This window comes from Heteronotia binoei, chromosome 1, assembly GCF_032191835.1.
Source record: "Heteronotia binoei isolate CCM8104 ecotype False Entrance Well chromosome 1, APGP_CSIRO_Hbin_v1, whole genome shotgun sequence".
Classification (NCBI taxonomy): Eukaryota; Metazoa; Chordata; class Lepidosauria; order Squamata; family Gekkonidae; genus Heteronotia; species Heteronotia binoei.
Window position 1 is genome coordinate 150,288,101 of NC_083223.1, and position 17,482 is coordinate 150,305,582.

Consider the following 17,482-nt stretch of genomic DNA (forward strand, 5'->3'; position numbering starts at 1 on the left):
ACTGGCCCAAAGTAGTGAACATCCATGGCTCTAATCACTACACCTCACTGGCTTTCATGGGGTGGCTGCTGTTGAACAGTAGCAAGTAGGCAGGCCTGGTTGAGTCAATGTATCTGGCAGAGTAGTATCAAATTGCTCAGTAGTTGCTGCCAGGCCTGGCCCCAAAGGCCAAAATAGCCCGAAAAGAGTCCTGCCCCCTTTCTCCGCCATTTACTGACAAAAACCAAGGCTTGATGACTGGCTATACTGTTGTGCTTGGCTAGCAATGGCTACTGAGGACATCCATTTTGTAAAGGCAGGGATGGATCTAGGGAGGGGCAGAGGGGGCATTTGGCCCAGGCACCACCAGAGGGGGGCACCAAATTGGGTATGGAGTCCATTCTATTCTATGGGCTCATAAGATAGAATGGGCCCACAATGGGGAATCATTTTTTAATTTTGCTCTCCCTCAAAAAACATGTAGATCTGGTCCTGTGTAAAGTGAAAGGTGGTATCCACAGATCGGATTAGACATATTGATATTTGATTCCTTATATATATATAACTCTTTAGCCACAAATCCTATTCTGCTCAACTTCCTCAACTCCTGTGGTAAAATCTGTTGAAAATTGTACTGTCAATTTGCCAGTTGCACTGTCCTTGGAAAAACTTGGTAAGGATTTGGTTTGATGTCAGCCAGCCAGAACTATGTGAATTTACAAGCCAAGACTGAAATATTTCAACAATGCTGCCTGTGAAAAAGATATTCTTGAGCATCAGGGCACACATGCACACACAAAATCCTCTTGCTTATCCTTAAGACTAGAGTTACCCAGCAACAGCTCAAAATGTCACTGGAGCTTGAAGACAAACAATGCCTCAGAAACTAATTGGCCAGTCCTCACCTTTTTAGACCCTTGGTCAGGCAATCTGCAAATCCCCACCAGTGCCCATAAACAAACCCACGCCTGCCAGGTTGTTCAGCTTCAGCAAAGAGTTACTACTAAACTCTGAGGAAAAGTGGCCACAAATGACTGCGTGCTCTCCCTCCCTCCTTCCTTCTTTATTGCTCTTCCTAAAAGACCAGGCTGAAAATTGAAAATAGATGCAAACATATGCTGCTCCCTAGAGCTCCGTTGGTGTCAGTAGGGTTAATCAATCAATCCACAGAGGACCTGCAGGTCTGGGAGGAGAAACAGGAGGCTGGGCTGAGAAAGAGAAAGAAGAGGGCTGTGTATGTGTGTGATGAGGTTTTGGGAGGTTCATGCTACACCTTCCCCAGCTCCCCTGGCTGTAGCCTTCCAAAATCATCACAAACTCCTGCAGAATTTAGACAGGACTGTTGCCTAGAAAGGTGCACAAGAGAAAGAGGCCAGTAAGGAGAAGCTTCTTCTTTTTAAAAAAGTTTATTTTCTTTCCCTCTCACTCGCTTTGTGATCTCTCTCTCTCTCCGGACAAGCATCAGATGACAGCTATACACCGAGGGAGGGAAAAGCAAGCTTCTTCGCCACCAGGCAATATCTGACCCGGATCTGCAGAGCCGAGCGGAGCAGCTTCCTAGAGGGATAAATAAACACCTCCAAGCCCTAGTGGAACAATTGCCAGAACAAGCAACAAGTTGGGGCACCAGCCTTGGAGGAGCATCTGCGTGCCCAGCGGTGGGTGTGTGAGCGAGCCGTTCAGTCAGCGAAGGAAAGAAAAAGCAGAGGCACTGACGGCTCAGCTGCCCTCTTGATTTCCAACAGGGGAAGGAAGCACCCCTCGAGGCATCCCTTGCAGGGTAGGAGTTGCGAAGGGAGAGGGGAAAAGAGACGCACACAGAGAAGAGAGAGAGACCGAAGGAGGAGCTCCTGACTAGAGAGGAGGATGCTGCTGCTCCCGCTGTGGTTGTTGCTGCCGGAGGTGGTGCTCCTGGTGCCGGCTCAGAAGGTCTCAGCGCTCACGGTAAGGCAGGGCTGACTCCTCTCGCTTCTTCCTACTTCCCCACCATCACCGCGCAGTGGCAGCAGAGCGTCCGCCCGCTGTCCTTTTCCCCAGGCAGCCGGGCTTCTGCTTTGTCTTCCCACCCACAAAGGCACTTGCTGTGCGTGGAGTCCCTTACCAAGCAAGCCTGTGCAGCCTGTATTATTATTATTATTATTAATTAGTAGTAGTAGTAGTAGTGACGTTATTACAGAAGTTTCCACTTATACATGCTCCTGTCAATGTTCCCTATAAGCTGTAGAGACTTGTGAGCAAAAATTCTACTTTGTGAGCTACTGGCATTAACGTTGTGAGCTACTGCATAAATTAGTGTGTGCTCTGGGGTCATCCTTCCTGAGCTAAGACAAAAATGTGTGAGTTGGAGGCTAAAAATCTGTGAGCTAGCTCATGCTAACTCAGCTTAGAGGGAACACTGGCTCCTGTATATAACAGCCAGTGCTACTTTGCATGTGTACCAAATACCCAGAAAGCATCCCCACGATAAAACTGAAGAAATGTCAGCTATTTAAAAAGTAAACTAAGTAACTAGCCCTCAGTATTGTATTTAAAGGTTCTTAACACTTAAAATATATGCAGTTGCCATGGTTTTCCAGTTATCAGTTTCTCTAGAATACCTCTTTTCTGTAAGTACAGAACAGGGAATTGTATCTCTGCTATCAGGGAATTGTACCTTTGCTTGTCAAATATTGGGAAATGTTTTATTTTTAGTAGTTGTTTTATGATTATGTGTGTGTGAGCTGGATGGCAATCTCTGTATCAAAGATCCCCAACATGGAGCCAACCTTTCCTGGCACCCACAAAGTGTTTTTAAAAGTGGGTGGGGCTTCTGCCTAGCAGTGCTTCTGATAAGCTGTGTGGAAGAAAATATTTTTTAAACAATGCATTCATTTTGTTAAGTCGGGCACTGCCTGAACTGTTTTAAGAGTTGCTATTAGAGATATGTAGAACCTCCCTGAGCTTTTGTCCTTGGCTCTAACTTCTTTGGAAGCCATTTCGTGGTTCTGCCCATCACTCTATGTCACAATTTGAAAGGCAATCACTGGCTAGAAAAGATTAAGGACCTATAAATGCACACATCAATGAGTGCACACGCTGTAGCATTTCTTGGCTCACAAAATCAAGAGCACAATTAATAGGGTATATGCCTCCCTACTCTTAAAGCATGCTTGCATCTTCTGTGATGAGTCTAAAGTGATAGTGAGGAGGGATCAAAGTCATGATAACTAGATTCATTACACACGTGCTTTGTGAGCATTCTAAAAGCCATGTGGAGCAGCTGAAACTAATACAGTTTATTCACTGAATATATGTGCTCCAGCTAGTGTTGGACACTGACACATAAGGTGTTCCAGTTACATATCTTCACTTAGACTAACTTCATCCTGCAGAAGTAACTTGTACCAAGCAAATTCAAATGCAACTATGATGGTTTAAGTGGTTTGTGACTGGCAGCCTACAGCTTGCTGGAAGTCAATTGGGATTAGGCTTTTAAATGCCTTTTGGAAAAGGGACCAAAAATATGAGTCATGGATCTAAAGAGCTTGAAACACTGATTCTAAACAGGTTTACCTAGAGTAGAAGAAAGCCAAAGTGCTTTTTAATGTAGTTTACTCCCAAGGAAGTGTGTTTGAAATGGCAGCCTGATAACAAATCAGGATGTGTTACCTAAAAGCAAAGTTCATTGCTGTCATTTTTACTCAGGAACAATACAGTTCAAAACAGAGTTACACTCTTCTAAACCTATTAATGGTCAATGGCCTTGGAAGGGTGTAACTCTGGTTAGGGATTGAATTTTAGGTATAATGAAAGGGCAGTGATGTGGAGGCTTACTGTGTGGTTCTAATAAGAAAGCATTCTGGGTACATTCAAGGTTCTCTAGTCCCTTGCCATGAAAGAGAAAAGGGAAACTGCTTGCATGGGATGAGTTTGTAAGCTTCAAAAGCTGGCACAATCCAGAGAAATCTGACCATAGGTACCGTCTTGAAATCAATGGAATGTAATAACTGCAAGCTTAATTTCCCATTGATTTCGATGTGACTGAAACAATTCATGACTGCTTTTTTTCTGATGACTGCTTCAGTCACTGGACTTCACATTCTTCAATGGAATTAGTATTAAGTAATTAATCAGGGGATTGTAACTTAAGTAAGGATCATGGGCTGAAATATTAGTCCTCTGATTGGGATACCAATGAAATTTACTTCTGAGTAATCATGCTTAGGCTCATAGTCTTGGTTCCACTCACTGTGCTGCCTCAAACCATTTTTGATAGTGTTTTAGGCCTAGTTCATACCATAGCCAGGTAGCAACCATGCAGGATTTCCAACTTTGGGTTGGGGAATTCCTGGAGATTTGGGAGGTAGAGCCTGGGGAAGGAGGGTTTTGGGGAGGTGGACTCTATGGCATTATCCTTTGTGGAGGTCCCTGCCATGAAAGAGAAAAGGGTGGGATTTCCCTAGCTTTTGCAGGCTTTTTCTGACACTGGCCATCTGGAATGTTATCACCTGGAAGTGACATCATTGCTCCACCAATGCTGCATGGCAATACTGTAGTTTTTGAGCAAAACTGTAGGGCAAAATTGAGCTCAAACCATAGAGTTTTGCCCATCACTGTGTGATGATATAACTTCTGGGTGATATCATTGCTTTGCATGCAGTTTGTGCACATAGCAGAAGCTCCAGGAAAGGCCCATCAATCCCCCTGCTAATGGAAAGGTAAGACCTGGCAACCATAACAGGCTCCACCTAGAAAACTCCAGGAATTTCTCAAAAAAGTCAGCAACCCTATGTTTTAGGGTTGCCAGGTCAACTTACCTGGCCAGTGGGTGTCTCCCAACATACTTCCAGGAGACCAGAAGTGATGTTGGGCATTTTTGGGTCTACTTCCGGTTGGGAGGGGGTGACACTTTGGGTTTTGGGCAAAACTCTACAGTTAAATTCAGTTTCAAACCATGGAGTTTTGCCCAAAAACCAGAGCATCACCCCCAACCGGAAGTAGGCCTGAAACCAGAAATAGGCCCCAAATAGGCCTGAAACCACAAGTAGGCCTGAAAAGGTCAGTTGGGATGGACAAGAGCCTGAGAAAGTGGGGGTTCCCCTGTTCACTTACTAGTAGGGTTGCCAGGTCTGACTCAAGAAATACCTTGGGACTTTGGGGGTGGAGCCAGGAGAGTTTGGGGGTGGAGCCAGGAGACATTGGGGGTGGAGCCAAGAACAAGGATGTGACAAGCATAATTGAACTCCAAGGGAGTTCTGGCCATCACATTTAAAGAGAGAGCACACCTTTTAAAATGCCTTTCTTCCATAGGAAATACTTAAGGATAGGGGCACCATATTTTGGGGCTCATAGAATTGGACCCTCTGGTCCAATCGTTTTGAAACTTGGGGGTATTTTGGGGAGAGGCACTAGATGCTATACTAAAAATTTGGTGCCTCTACCTCAAAAAATAGCCCCTCCAGAGCCCCCAATACCCACAGATCAATTTCCTATTATTCCCTATGGGAATCGTTCTCCATAGGGAATAATAGAGTGCCTAGTAGACATTTCCCTCCCCCCCACGCTTTCTAAAGGGGGGGAGGGCCTCCAAACTAGGGAATCCCATGCCCCCTCCCTCTCTCTCACACACACTTACCAGATCTTCCTCCGGACAACTCTACTTCCTGTGAAAACGAAAGCAAAAGAAAGGGAGGGGCCGTTCTCAGAAGCCCTTTCTACTTCCCGCCCAGCCTTAAAGGGGCAGACATTTTGCAAACGGCTTAGGAGCTCTACAACATGAAGCCTAAAGGTATGTTCTCCCCCCCCTCCACCCCCACCCCCGCTTCCAGAGTTTTGAAGAGCGGGAGATGAGGCTGCGAACCCAGAAGTCTCCCGCCAGAGCGGGAGGTTTGGGAAGCCTACCAGATGTTATGTTGAAAACATAGTGCCACTACCTCAAAAACAGCCCACCCAGAGCCCCCAATACCCAGAGATCACCCTAGGATATAATGGAGTGCCCAGCAGACATTTCCCTCCCCCACCACTTCCTGATAGCCCTGAAGTGTAGGACTGCCAAGCCCCCAGGCTGAGTGGGGATTCTCCCTGGAGGTTCCCAACCCTCCAGCCCACATTGTATCAATTGTAATCCTGGGAGATTTTAGGGTCTACCTGGAGATTGGTAATCCTACTACACTGGGCTGGTGGGGGGAACCTCCCCTGATGTCGCCGGCATGATGACGTCACCCGCAGCGACATCATCATGCCAGCAAAGTTGCATGCATGCTACTCTAGGTGTTTCTGGGAAAACTCTATGGTTTTCCCAGATGCTCTAGCAATTTGGGAGGGGAAACTCTATGGTACAATTGATACCATAGAATTTTCCCCTCCCAAATTGCTAGAGCATCCGGGAAAAGCATACAGTTTTCCTGGAAATGCCTAGAGCGGCCGGCGCATGACATTGCCGGCATGATGACATCACTTGTGAGTGACATCATCGCGCTGTGTGAGCTGTGCACACACACAAAAAAGGTCTCCCATCAGAGGCTGCTGGGGATTTGGCAATCCTACTGGAGTGGTGGTGGTGGGGGGCTTCCAAACTGTGGGATTCCCTGACCCCAATTGCAGATTGGCAGCCCTTCCTATTACATATAAATATTATAGAGTCCACTCTCCAATCCATTTCTCTAGGGGAATTGATCTCTGGAGATCAGTTGTAATCCTGTGAGATTTTAGGGTCTACCTGGAGATTGGTAATCCTACTACAATGTCTACAAGTAGCAGAAGTGGGCTCAACTTCATCTATCTATTTAGTAAGTGTACATGTCTCCTTTACAGAGATATAATTAAGGTGACTTACAACTAGAAGGATAAAATGAAACTCCAAAAAACAAAACAAAGCCACTGAGCAGATGCTAATACTATTAAGAATAATCTACTAAGAAATAAGGCACCATTAAAACAAGGCAGAATATAACAGCATAAAGTGTACATTGATCAACTGGAAGTGATGTCGATAAAATAGTCTGTGGATCACAATGAAGAGAGAATATTTCTCAGTTAAAGTCTGGGCAGAAAGGCACCTAAAGGAAAACCAGGTAGACACCAGACAGGAGTCTACAGTGGAGGTTTCCTTCCAGCAGCTGTTGCTCCCTGCCACCACCTGATAGGCTACTGAGGGGAAAGTAAAGCAAAAATTATTGTCATGTCAACAGCCTGAAGTGAAAACATAGAATTACCAATGAATCACACAGTGTAAAGTTGCCAGGTAACTGCCAGCAATGCTGACATAAACTGGAGGGTGGGGCCTGGTGCTCTGGCATTGTACTGGTATGCTGATATCACTTCTGGTAAAAACCGGAAGTGATGTTTTTAGACATTCTTGCATCTATAAAAACTCTTTTTTTTTTACCATAGAGTTTTTGTGAAATGCTAGAGTATCCACTATGTATGTCACTTCTGGTTGTAAGCATGCCATCATGACGCTGGGATGTGCTCTTTCCCCCATTTCCTTCCACTACCACCTGAGGCACTGATGGGCAGTGAGCCAGGATGCTGGGACTTGGAAGGATTCCTGAATTGGGAAATACCCAGATATTTGGGGGTAGAGTCTAAGGGGAGTGGAGTTTGGGGAGGGGAGGGACTTTAATGGGATATAATGCCACTTTCTCCAGGTGAACTGATCTCTGTTACCTAGAAATCAATTGTAACCGCAGAAGATCTCTAGCCACCACCTGGAGGTTGGCAATCCTATTCTTTATTTATATATTGGATTTATTACGCTGCATTTCCCTGCAAGCAGGGCTCAGGGTGGCTAACAACAAAATTAGAATAAATAAATACAAGTTAAAATCAAAGATTAAAATGGCATAGCATACCCTCAGCCCAATGCCTCCTGCTTTCATATTGGTGTTGACATGATGGCTCCCTTCTCATGTCCCAGCTCCTCCCCACCACTGGGTGCTAGCTAGAATTGCCACCTCCACCATGGGAATTTCCTGGAGATTTTGGAAGGGGTGGAGCCTAGGGATGGTAGGGTTTGGGGAAGAACCAACTTTAGTAAACTCTGGAAGAAATTCTTACCTGCCGGGGCGACCATGATGGTAACTGTTTACAAGCCTGAATTGAAATCCTTATATAAACTGAAGATTTTAACACAAATGGGTACATCTGTGGCACTTAAAAAGTCACTTTTCACTTGTAAAGATTCTAGACTAATGTAGGGATAAATATAAAAATCTTGAATGATCTACCTGATTTTGTTCACCTTTAAGTTATTTTAAAATCATTTTAAAATGTAGGATGAATCATGAAACATATATGGCACAGGGCTGAGTTATTTGTTTGTTCAGTTTATAACCACACCCTCTCCTCAGCAGAGGACTTGAGCAGTAATGTAACAGTAGGTATCTCCAAGTAAGAGTCAGACCTTCCTGGTTGTTATAGGGTTGCCAGATCCAATTCAAGAAATATCTGGGGACTTTGAGGGTGAAGACAGGAGACTTTGGGAGTTGAGCCAGGAGAAATTGGGGGTGGAGCCAGGAGCAAGGTTGTGGCAAGCATAATGGAACTCCAAAGGGAGTTCTGGCCATCACATTTAAAGGAACCTCACACCTTTTCTCCACACCTTCCCTTCATTGGAAATAATGAAGGATAGGGGCACCTTCTTTTGGGGCTCATAGAATTGGACCCCCTGGTCCAATCTTTTTGAAACTTGGAGTGTGTTTTAATGAGAGAGCATCAGATGCTATACTGCAAATTTGGTGCATCTACCTCAAAAAACAGTCCCCCCAGAGCCAATCCGTTACAAAGTGCTGGTTATCACCTTTAAAGCCCTATATGGCAGAGGACCTGCCTACTTGAGGGACCGTCTCTCCCCATATGAACCCCAGAGAGCGCTGAGGTCAGCTGGAAAGAACCAGCTGAATATCCCTGGGCCAAGGGAGGCCAGATTGAAGACCACCCGGGATTGGGCCTTCTCCATTGCAGCCCCACTGCTGTGGAATCAACTCCCGGAGGAGGTACGGGCCCTGCGATGTTTAGACCAATTCCGCAGGGCCTGTAAAACCTACCTCTTCAAAATAGCCTTCACCTAATACCGAGTCAAGAAAGTCTCGCTGGACATGTTTTAGCCACTGAATTTTATTAAAGACCTAAATTATAGCACCACAATGTTAATTTTAATGTAAGTTGTTAATGATTTAATGATGATTTTATAATTGTAACTGTAATTACTATGTATGGTTTTATTGTATTTTATATTTGTATGCTGTGAGCCGCCCTGTGCTTGCCCTGGCGGGGAGGGCAGGATACAAATAAAAAGTATTATTATTATTTATTATTAGGGGGAAGGCAGAGGGGGTGCTTACCTCAGGTACCACTGGAGGGAGGGTGCCAAATTGGGTATGAAATCCTATTCTATGGGCCCATAAGATAGAATGGGCCCATAAGGGGGCATCATTTTTTAATTTTGCCCCACCTCAAAAAACATGTAGATCTGGTCCTGCCCTGAGCCCCAGATACCTGTGGATCAATTCTCCATTATACCCTAAGGGAATTGATCTCCACAAGGAATAATGGAGTGCCCCACAGACATTTACCTCCCTCACCCCACTTTCTGATGACCCTGAAGTGAAGGGAGGGCCTCCAAACTGGGGGATCCCCTGCTCCCACCTGGGGACTGGCAACCCTAGATTGTTAAAAGAAAATTTCCTGAATGTTTTGTTGCTAATAATAGAAAACCTGTTTATTTGACCCAAGATTCACTACCTGTAAATGTAACTCTGAGGGCTTTTGCATATTTTTGGTTTCTGGTCCCAAGTTGGTCTGCCCTAATTCTCTAGTAGATTCTTGTATACATCACTCAGATGGTCTCTTTAGCTGCTACTGAAATGAAGACCGACAGCTACTCAGAAGACAGAGTAGCAGCCAAGGTACAAAACATCACAGGGACATAAGCCAGAAGACCAATCTGTCTTCTGTTTCCCAGCTTTTTGCTTGTATTTGGATTTCAGTGGGACTTAGATGCACAAAACTGGGCACTAGCCTGTAACCTCAGGGCATGTCTGGATGGCAGCTTCCCACAGTGCTGCTGACTGCGTGTTGCAACATACAATTGGACACATGAGGGAAAGGAAGATGTTTTTCCCTGAAGACAGTGTGGTGCTGAGTGTGGGAAGGCAGCCTCACTGACTGCATAGCCTGTTCCAGTGCTTGCCAGTGCGTGGGATGGCAATCATCATGTTCATCCACACATATGGACTAAGGTGATCAGAAGTCATGAAACAACCCCCACAATTCTCCAAATTAAAGACATCTGGACAGGTCAAAGAGCAGTAAAAGGACTCTCTTCTAGAGGTTGCCAATACACTGTCTTTAACAGCTCCTGCTGTATATTTGGTAGGCTATCTTTGAAAAACATGCCAGTTGTGTCCCCATTCCTTGTAAAGAAAGAAGCAGACAGGCAGATGTTCTTAGTATTAGGGTTGCCAGGTCTGCATTGAAAAATGCTTGGAGACTTTGGGGGTGGAGCCAGGAGAAGGTGGGGTTTAGGGACAGAAGGGACCTCTGCATGGTACAATGTCATAGAGTCCACTCTTCTGACCATAGGTACAGTCTGTAAAAGTGGGAGATCTCCAGGCCCCACCTGGAGGCTGGCAACCCTGTTAGGGTATTGGAAGCAAGGCCAAAATGGAGCTTTACAGAGAAATCCCCTCTTCCTCTTTTTGAAGGGACAGAAAAATGGATTTGATGGCTTAATTTCCTTGAAGATCTTTAGGGAAAGTGAGCCAATACGTCAACAGAATTTTTGTTTGGCTTTAACTACAATGTCTTCAGATTACAGAAAAGATTTGTGCACCATTAGGATCTCCTGGCTATACTACACACACTGTCTTACTACTACTACTACTACTACTACTACTACTACTACTACTACTACTACTACTACATCTCACTGAAATAAAATGATCTTAGAAGGGTGTCCCTGTGTTTAGGATTGCAGTTCCTGTAGATAAGTGTGTGTGTATCAACAACCTCATTATCACTGTCATTTTGAGATGTGAAAGCTATCACTAAAGGCCTTTGAGGGAGAACTCATTGTGGTCAGTCCTGAGGCCTGCCAGTTCAAGGTTGGTGGAAAATATCTGGGGATTTTGTCATGGACTTTGAGGGCTTCAGAGCGGGGTCTACCAGACCCAGGCTCTTGCTGTGGAAGCTGACTGGGTAATTTCAGACCAGTCACACACTTTCACCCTAACCTACCTCACAGGATTGTTGTGCAAATCAGGGCTGGCTTGCCCACTAGCCAAATTAGGCATTTGGCTAGTGCACCAGGAGGGGTGTATGCCGAATTGGGCTCCCCCCCCTCCTGGTACCCCAGACGAATGCCTGATTTGCCACCGCCCCCCAGCATGCTGAAAGTAGCGATGCCAGCTTCCCCTTACTCACTTTGATGTGGGCATCTCCTTAAAGCGTTCTCTTATGAGAGCGCAGGACACGACATGGCTTTGAGAAGCCTCATCGCGTCCTGTGCTCTCTTAAGAGAATGCTTTATGGAGATGCCCACATTGAAGTGGATAAGGGGAGGCTGGTGTCATTCCTCTCAGCACGCCGGAGGGTGGGGACGGAAGGTGGCTTGCCCACCACCCCCACACTCACAGGAGTGCACTAGCCTCCCCTTACCCAGGCAGCTTCAACCCCGGCATTTCTATAAAGCATTCTCTTAAGAGAGAGTGTGGCGCAACGAAGCTTCGCTCTGGAGCAAAGCCTGGCGTGGCCTGTGCCTCCTGCCCAGTGCTATGCTTCCTCCTTCTCCAGCTTGTTGTTTGGAGGCTTGGGGGCAGGCAGTGATCTCCCCACTGGGCTGGGGGAAAGAAGTCAGGTGGTCCAGCATGCTGCTTCTCCTGGCTGGGTGCCAGTCCTGTTGCTGTGGTGGCAGTGCCTGACCTGGCCTGGTGGGGAGGGGGGCCCAATGTCCCTGTGGCCAGGTGGCACCCTAGGCAGCAGCCTACCTGGCCGACTCCCTAGCGCTGGCCTTGACTGGAGAGCTCCTGGAATTACAACTGATCTCCTGACAACAGCAATCAGTTTCTCTGGAGAACATGTCAGCTTTGGAAGGTGGGTTCTATGATATTATACAGCACTGGGCTCTTCATGCCCCACCCCCCTCCAGGAATTTCCCAACCCAGGTTTTGGGTTGTTGTTGCTGTCAAGTCACAGCTGGCTCATGGTGCCCTGTAGGGTTTTTAAGGCAAGAGATGTTTAGAAGTGATTTGCCATTGCCTTCCTCCATATCTGACCCTGGTTTCTTTGGTGGCCTCCCTTCCAAAGACTAGCGAGGGGTGACCCTGCTTAGCTTCCAAGATCTGATTAAATTGGTCTAGCCTGGGATATCCAGGTCAGGGCATGGCAGCCCCAGCTGAAAACAATATGTGTTGTCTTTATTTTTAAGCATGGGGTAAAATTGTTCTGAGTTACTTCAGACTTGTCATGAGGCAGGAGACAGATGTTTTAAATAAGTACAGTTACAGTAATGAATAGATAAGAAAAAAGCAACATGAAATATTACCTTTGCCACAACATCCTCACAAGAGGTTCTGCATAAAAAGAGCCACAAGTCCATTCATTGGTAACCAGATAAGACACAAGCATTCTCTTGCAGAATCCTGCCAGCATTTCAGATCAGAGCTCTCAGTGAGTTTGTACCATTCAAAAACTATGATTTATTCAATCCGCAAGAATACAAAGTTTATCTGAAAGGTGCATCCAAGCAAATTCGTAAGCCACTCATGAGACTCCTTGAAGCTGGGTTGTTGTTTGTTGAGTAGCTGTTTTGTGTGAGAAGCTGTGCTCTTAAGATGAGCTTTATTACATCTATACGTTTATGACCACAGTAAAATGGAACAGTATCTTAACCTTTCAGTGAATTTTGGTAAGGGTGAAAGTGAGAATGGCTGGGCCACTCATACCTGAAATTCTTCAGAAGTGTTCCTGTTCCCCCTTTCCCTGTAGTTTCCTGGAAATGATTTGCTGATTAAAAGCTACTAAGTGAAAACCTTAAGAGAAACCATTCGCCTCAAGAACTTTATAGTGTGTGACTTCTGCAAGTGCATATCACATTAACTCAAGTGTGTTTTGTCAGCTTTGGCCTCTAGCATGCCTTTAAAGCTTGGCTTAAAGTGCCCTTGGGAAGCAGGTTTCGGTTTTGTTTTTGTTTTTTTAAATGAAAGTTTTAGCATAAGCTGAAGTCCAACCTTAAGTTATCATTTGCTTTTGCAGCCATACCAGACACATCTCACTGCAAAGTTACATACTTTGGTTTTACAAAAAAAGATGTACGTTTTGTTGAAGCTGATTGGAAAGGCAACTTCAGCTCTACCATTGTAGTAATACAGCTTGTAACACCTTTCTTTTCAAAAGGTTCCAAAGTCTTTTACTATTAGTTGTGTACTTCCTAGCTGTAATTCAGGCATTTATTTTTCAGAGACTGTAGATGGCATGATATTTTGCCAATGGAGAAAAAAGACATTTTGGCTGAGAATCTGGACCATACAATTTTATAAAAGTGTAAATAACGGCCTTATAACCTACAGGATTGCTATGAAGTTAAATTATACATATAGAGTTGCCAGATCTGTGTTGAAAAATACCTGGAGACTTTGGGGATGGATCCAGAAGAGGACAGGGTTTGCGGAGGGAAGAGGCTTCAGCATGGTACAATGCCATAGAGTCCACCCTTCAAAGCAGCCATTTTCTCCAGGGAAGCTGATCTCTGCAAGGAGATAAGTTATAAAAGTGGGAGATCTCCAGGCCCTACCTGGAGGCTGGCAACCCTATCACAGAGTTACTTTATTTTAATTTAAAAACCTTTCTAGATAAGAAGCCACTACATTTGAAAAGTTCCCAGGCATTTAACTTCCCACTGGCTTTTCTGCCTCCTCTTTGTGTCAAAACATATTTTCAGAAAAACCTTGACTTCAAAAAGAAATTTACAAAGGTCACATAACACCCTGTTCATTGTTCTGGAATTAGCTTCATAGAATGACAGATAATGTTCTGAAACTCTTGCTGGAATATTTTCATGCTGGTGTCACTTTGCTATGGTATAAAATACAGATTAAGATACATATGCATGGTTAATGGAGGAATGGAAATAAGATTGACCTTCTTCCATTCATACAATTAGCACAGTTCCTGTTTAGAAAGATAGTTAATTAGTAATACAAAGACTATTGTCAAAATACAACAGAGGTACCATGATGGCAACTAACAAACACATAATATATTTATACACCTAATCACTGTAATGTATATACGTATATATTGTGGACACCATAAGAACATAAGAGAAGCCATGTTGGATCAGGCCAACATTCTGTGTTACACAGTGGCCAAAGAAACCAGGCACCATCAGGAGGTCCATCAATGGGGCCAGGATGCTAGAGGCCTCCCCCTGTGCCCCCCATCCAAGCACCAAGAATACAGAGCATCACTGCCTGAGACGCAGAGTTCCAACAATGCGCTATGGCTAATAGCCACTGATGGACCTCTGCACCATATGTTTATCCAATCCCCTTTTAAAGCTGTCTATGCTTGCAGCAGCCACCACCTCCTGTGGCAGTAATTCCATGTGTTAATCACCCTTTGGATGAAGACGTACTTCCTTTTATCAGTTCTAACCCAACTGCTCAGCAATTTCATTGAATGTCCACGAGTTCTCATATTGTGAAAGGGAAAAAAGTACTTCTTTCTCTACCTTCTCTATCCCATGCATAATCTTGTAGACCTCGATCATGTCACGCCTCAGTCAATGTTTCTCCAAGCTAAAGAGCCCCAAGCGTTTTAACCTTTCTTTATAGGAAAAGTGCTCCAACCCTTTAATCATTCTAGTTGCCCTTTTCTGCACTTTTTCCAATGTTATAATATCTTTTTTGAGGTGCAGTGACCAGAATTGTACACAATATTCCAAATGAGACTGCACCATCAATTTATACAGGGACATTATGATACTGGCTGATTTGTTTTCACTTCCCTTCCTAACAATTCCCAGCATGGCGTTGGCCTTTTTTATTGCAGTTGCACTGTCTTGACATTTTCAATGAGTTATCTACCATGACCCCAAGATCTCTCTCTTGGTCAGTCTCTGCAAGTTCACACCCTATCAACTTGCATTTATATTTAGGATTTTTGGCCTCAATGTGCATTACTTTGCACTTGGTCATGTTGATTCTCATTTGCCATGTTGACGCCCACTTCCCCATCCCTTTGGAGTGCCTCACAATCCTCTCTGGTTCTCACCACCCTGAACAATTTAGTGTCATCCACAAATTTAGCCACTTCACTGCTTACTTCCAACTCCAAATCATCAATGAACAAGTTAAAAAGCATTGGACCGAGTACTGAGCCCAGCGGTACCCCACTGCTTACCACCCTCCACTGTGAAAATTGCCCATTTTTACTAATTCTCTAGGTGAGAGAGATTTTAAGGATTAGGATTTTTATTAGGATTATTATTAAAATTTTTAGAGATTATCAGTTATTTGAGCCCCCAGTTAATTCACTATGATATTGAAGATGATGATGATATTGGATTTATATCCCACCCTATAATCCGAATCTCAGAGTAGTCACAATCTCCTTTACACCCTCCCCCCACAACAGACATCCTGTGAGGTAGGTGGGGCTGAGAGAGCTCTTATAGCAGCTGCCCTTTCAAGGACAACTCCTAAGAGAGCTATGGCTGACCCAAGGCCATTCCAGCAGCTGCAAGTGGAGGAGTGGGGAATTATAATATAGTGGGTTCTATGCAATGGTGAGGCAAGGAAGTAGTGAACATAGCTCTCTTATTGAATACAGCATGGTATAGCACTGCCTACGAAGGCTGAAGACTAGGACTGCCGGGCCCACTATATATACACACCCAAAGTTCTCGCACTGCCTGTGACTGGATCATTCAAACCAGTCGGGGGCTCTTGATTGGAGCAGGGCAGCAGGATTTGGACCTGCTGCCTATTGTTCCCGAGTCCCCAAGCTCTGTCCTTCAGGCCCCAGTGTGCCAGGCAAGAACTCCAGCTTATAGATACAATTCTAAGCACATATACAACATCCCTCCCCCCTTAGTTTGCAAGCCTCGCTGACGTAGTCATTGAGGTAGGCTGGTTTGCAATGCTCTCTGGTGGACCACCTGAGCCCTGGAGGGAGTGGTGGAGCAGACGCAGTTGCAGTAGCGGTGAGTGGAGGGGCCGCCGCTGTATCATTCTCAGCCGGCAGTTCCCAGGCCTCCATAACCAGCGGCTCTGCCTGAAGTGTGGGGCTCTGGGCCCCTGCCTCCACTGCAGCGGTCGGGGAAGGAGTGGAGGTGGCAGTCTGGTTGTCAGGACTGTAATCCTCGACTTCTACCTCGGGGCTCTCACGGGACCTCAGCTGGTCGATGTGCTTCTTTATGGTGGACCCCCCTCTGTTGTAACCTCGTACATTATGGACCCCAGCACCCTGGCAACCCTTGCTGGAATCCAAGCACCCACCCCCCAAAGTTCTTAGCCATAACTCGGTCCCCTGTATCTAGCCCCCGAGGCGCCCGGATCAACTCTGGAACCTCCTGCAGCTAGAGGGCTCTGTCTGGGTGCAGTCGGCCTAGTAGGGTGGAGGTTGATCCAACCGGGAGCACCTCAAGCCATTTCGAGTATGAAGCATAATTAAGAAAAACGTTTGTCCCTGGAAGGGCCCCTCAAAGTCCAGGTGCAACCGGGACCAGGGGTTTCGTGTGGATTCCCAGTGCTGTGTCAGAGCCCAGGGAGGCGCCGGCCATGTCTCTTGGCAGGGCTGGTAGTGGGCAACCTAAAACTCAATCGCATCATTCATCCCGAGCCACCATACATGACTGCGGGCAAGTGCCTTCACACGCATGATCCCCGGGTGGGTTTCATGCAGCGCCGTGAGGACTCGGTGTCTCAGAACCAGGGGCACCACCACCTTGTTCCCCCATAGCAAACACCCCTTATGGACAGAGAGCTCATCCCTGCGGGACATGAACACCCCAAACTCCTGTCCCACCCAGACCGTGGGCCATCCCCTCCGTACCCAGTTCAGAACTTGGAAGAGTATTTTGTCCTTGGCCAAGCAGTGTGCAATGTCTTTCGTGTGCACTGGGCGGTCTGGGAGGGACCCTAGAAGCAGGATCTGGTGTGCTGGGGCTGGATCGGGATCTTCCGACAGCAGCAGCAGGGGGCTGAGGGTGTCCGTGTAGCCCATGGCTTTCCCCTGCCTGTACTGAAGACCATACTAGTACCCCACCAAGAAAATGGACCACCATAGTACCCTGGGTGACAACATCTGGGGTGTTTGTTGGTCGGGGGCGAAGAGGCCGAGTAAGGGCTTGTGGTCCATATGGAACCCGTGTATGTTCCTAGTGTCCCATCGAAAACTGCTGGGAACTCCCCACAGATGTCCTGGAAATCCATGCTGGTGGGGACGTGATGGACTCCCTCTACTCAGATCCCCAAGGGTGCAATCCAAGCCTGGCCCAGCAGGCTACTCAGGTCCCCTTCCG

General features: G+C 46.0%; 1 protein-coding gene across 2 annotated transcripts in view; it reads left to right on the forward strand.

The window, feature by feature from the left end:
- The first annotated feature begins 1,814 nt into the window (after positions 1–1,814).
- SMOC2 (SPARC related modular calcium binding 2) overlaps positions 1,815–17,482 on the forward strand; it is a 257,957-nt gene continuing 242,289 nt past the window's right edge. For both annotated transcript variants that reach the window (XM_060242496.1, XM_060242504.1), the window contains exon 1: positions 1,815–1,923. In XM_060242496.1, coding sequence (XP_060098479.1) covers positions 1,846–1,923 — 78 coding nt within the window. In that variant the 5' untranslated portion in view covers positions 1,815–1,845. The remainder of the gene's footprint in view (positions 1,924–17,482) is intronic.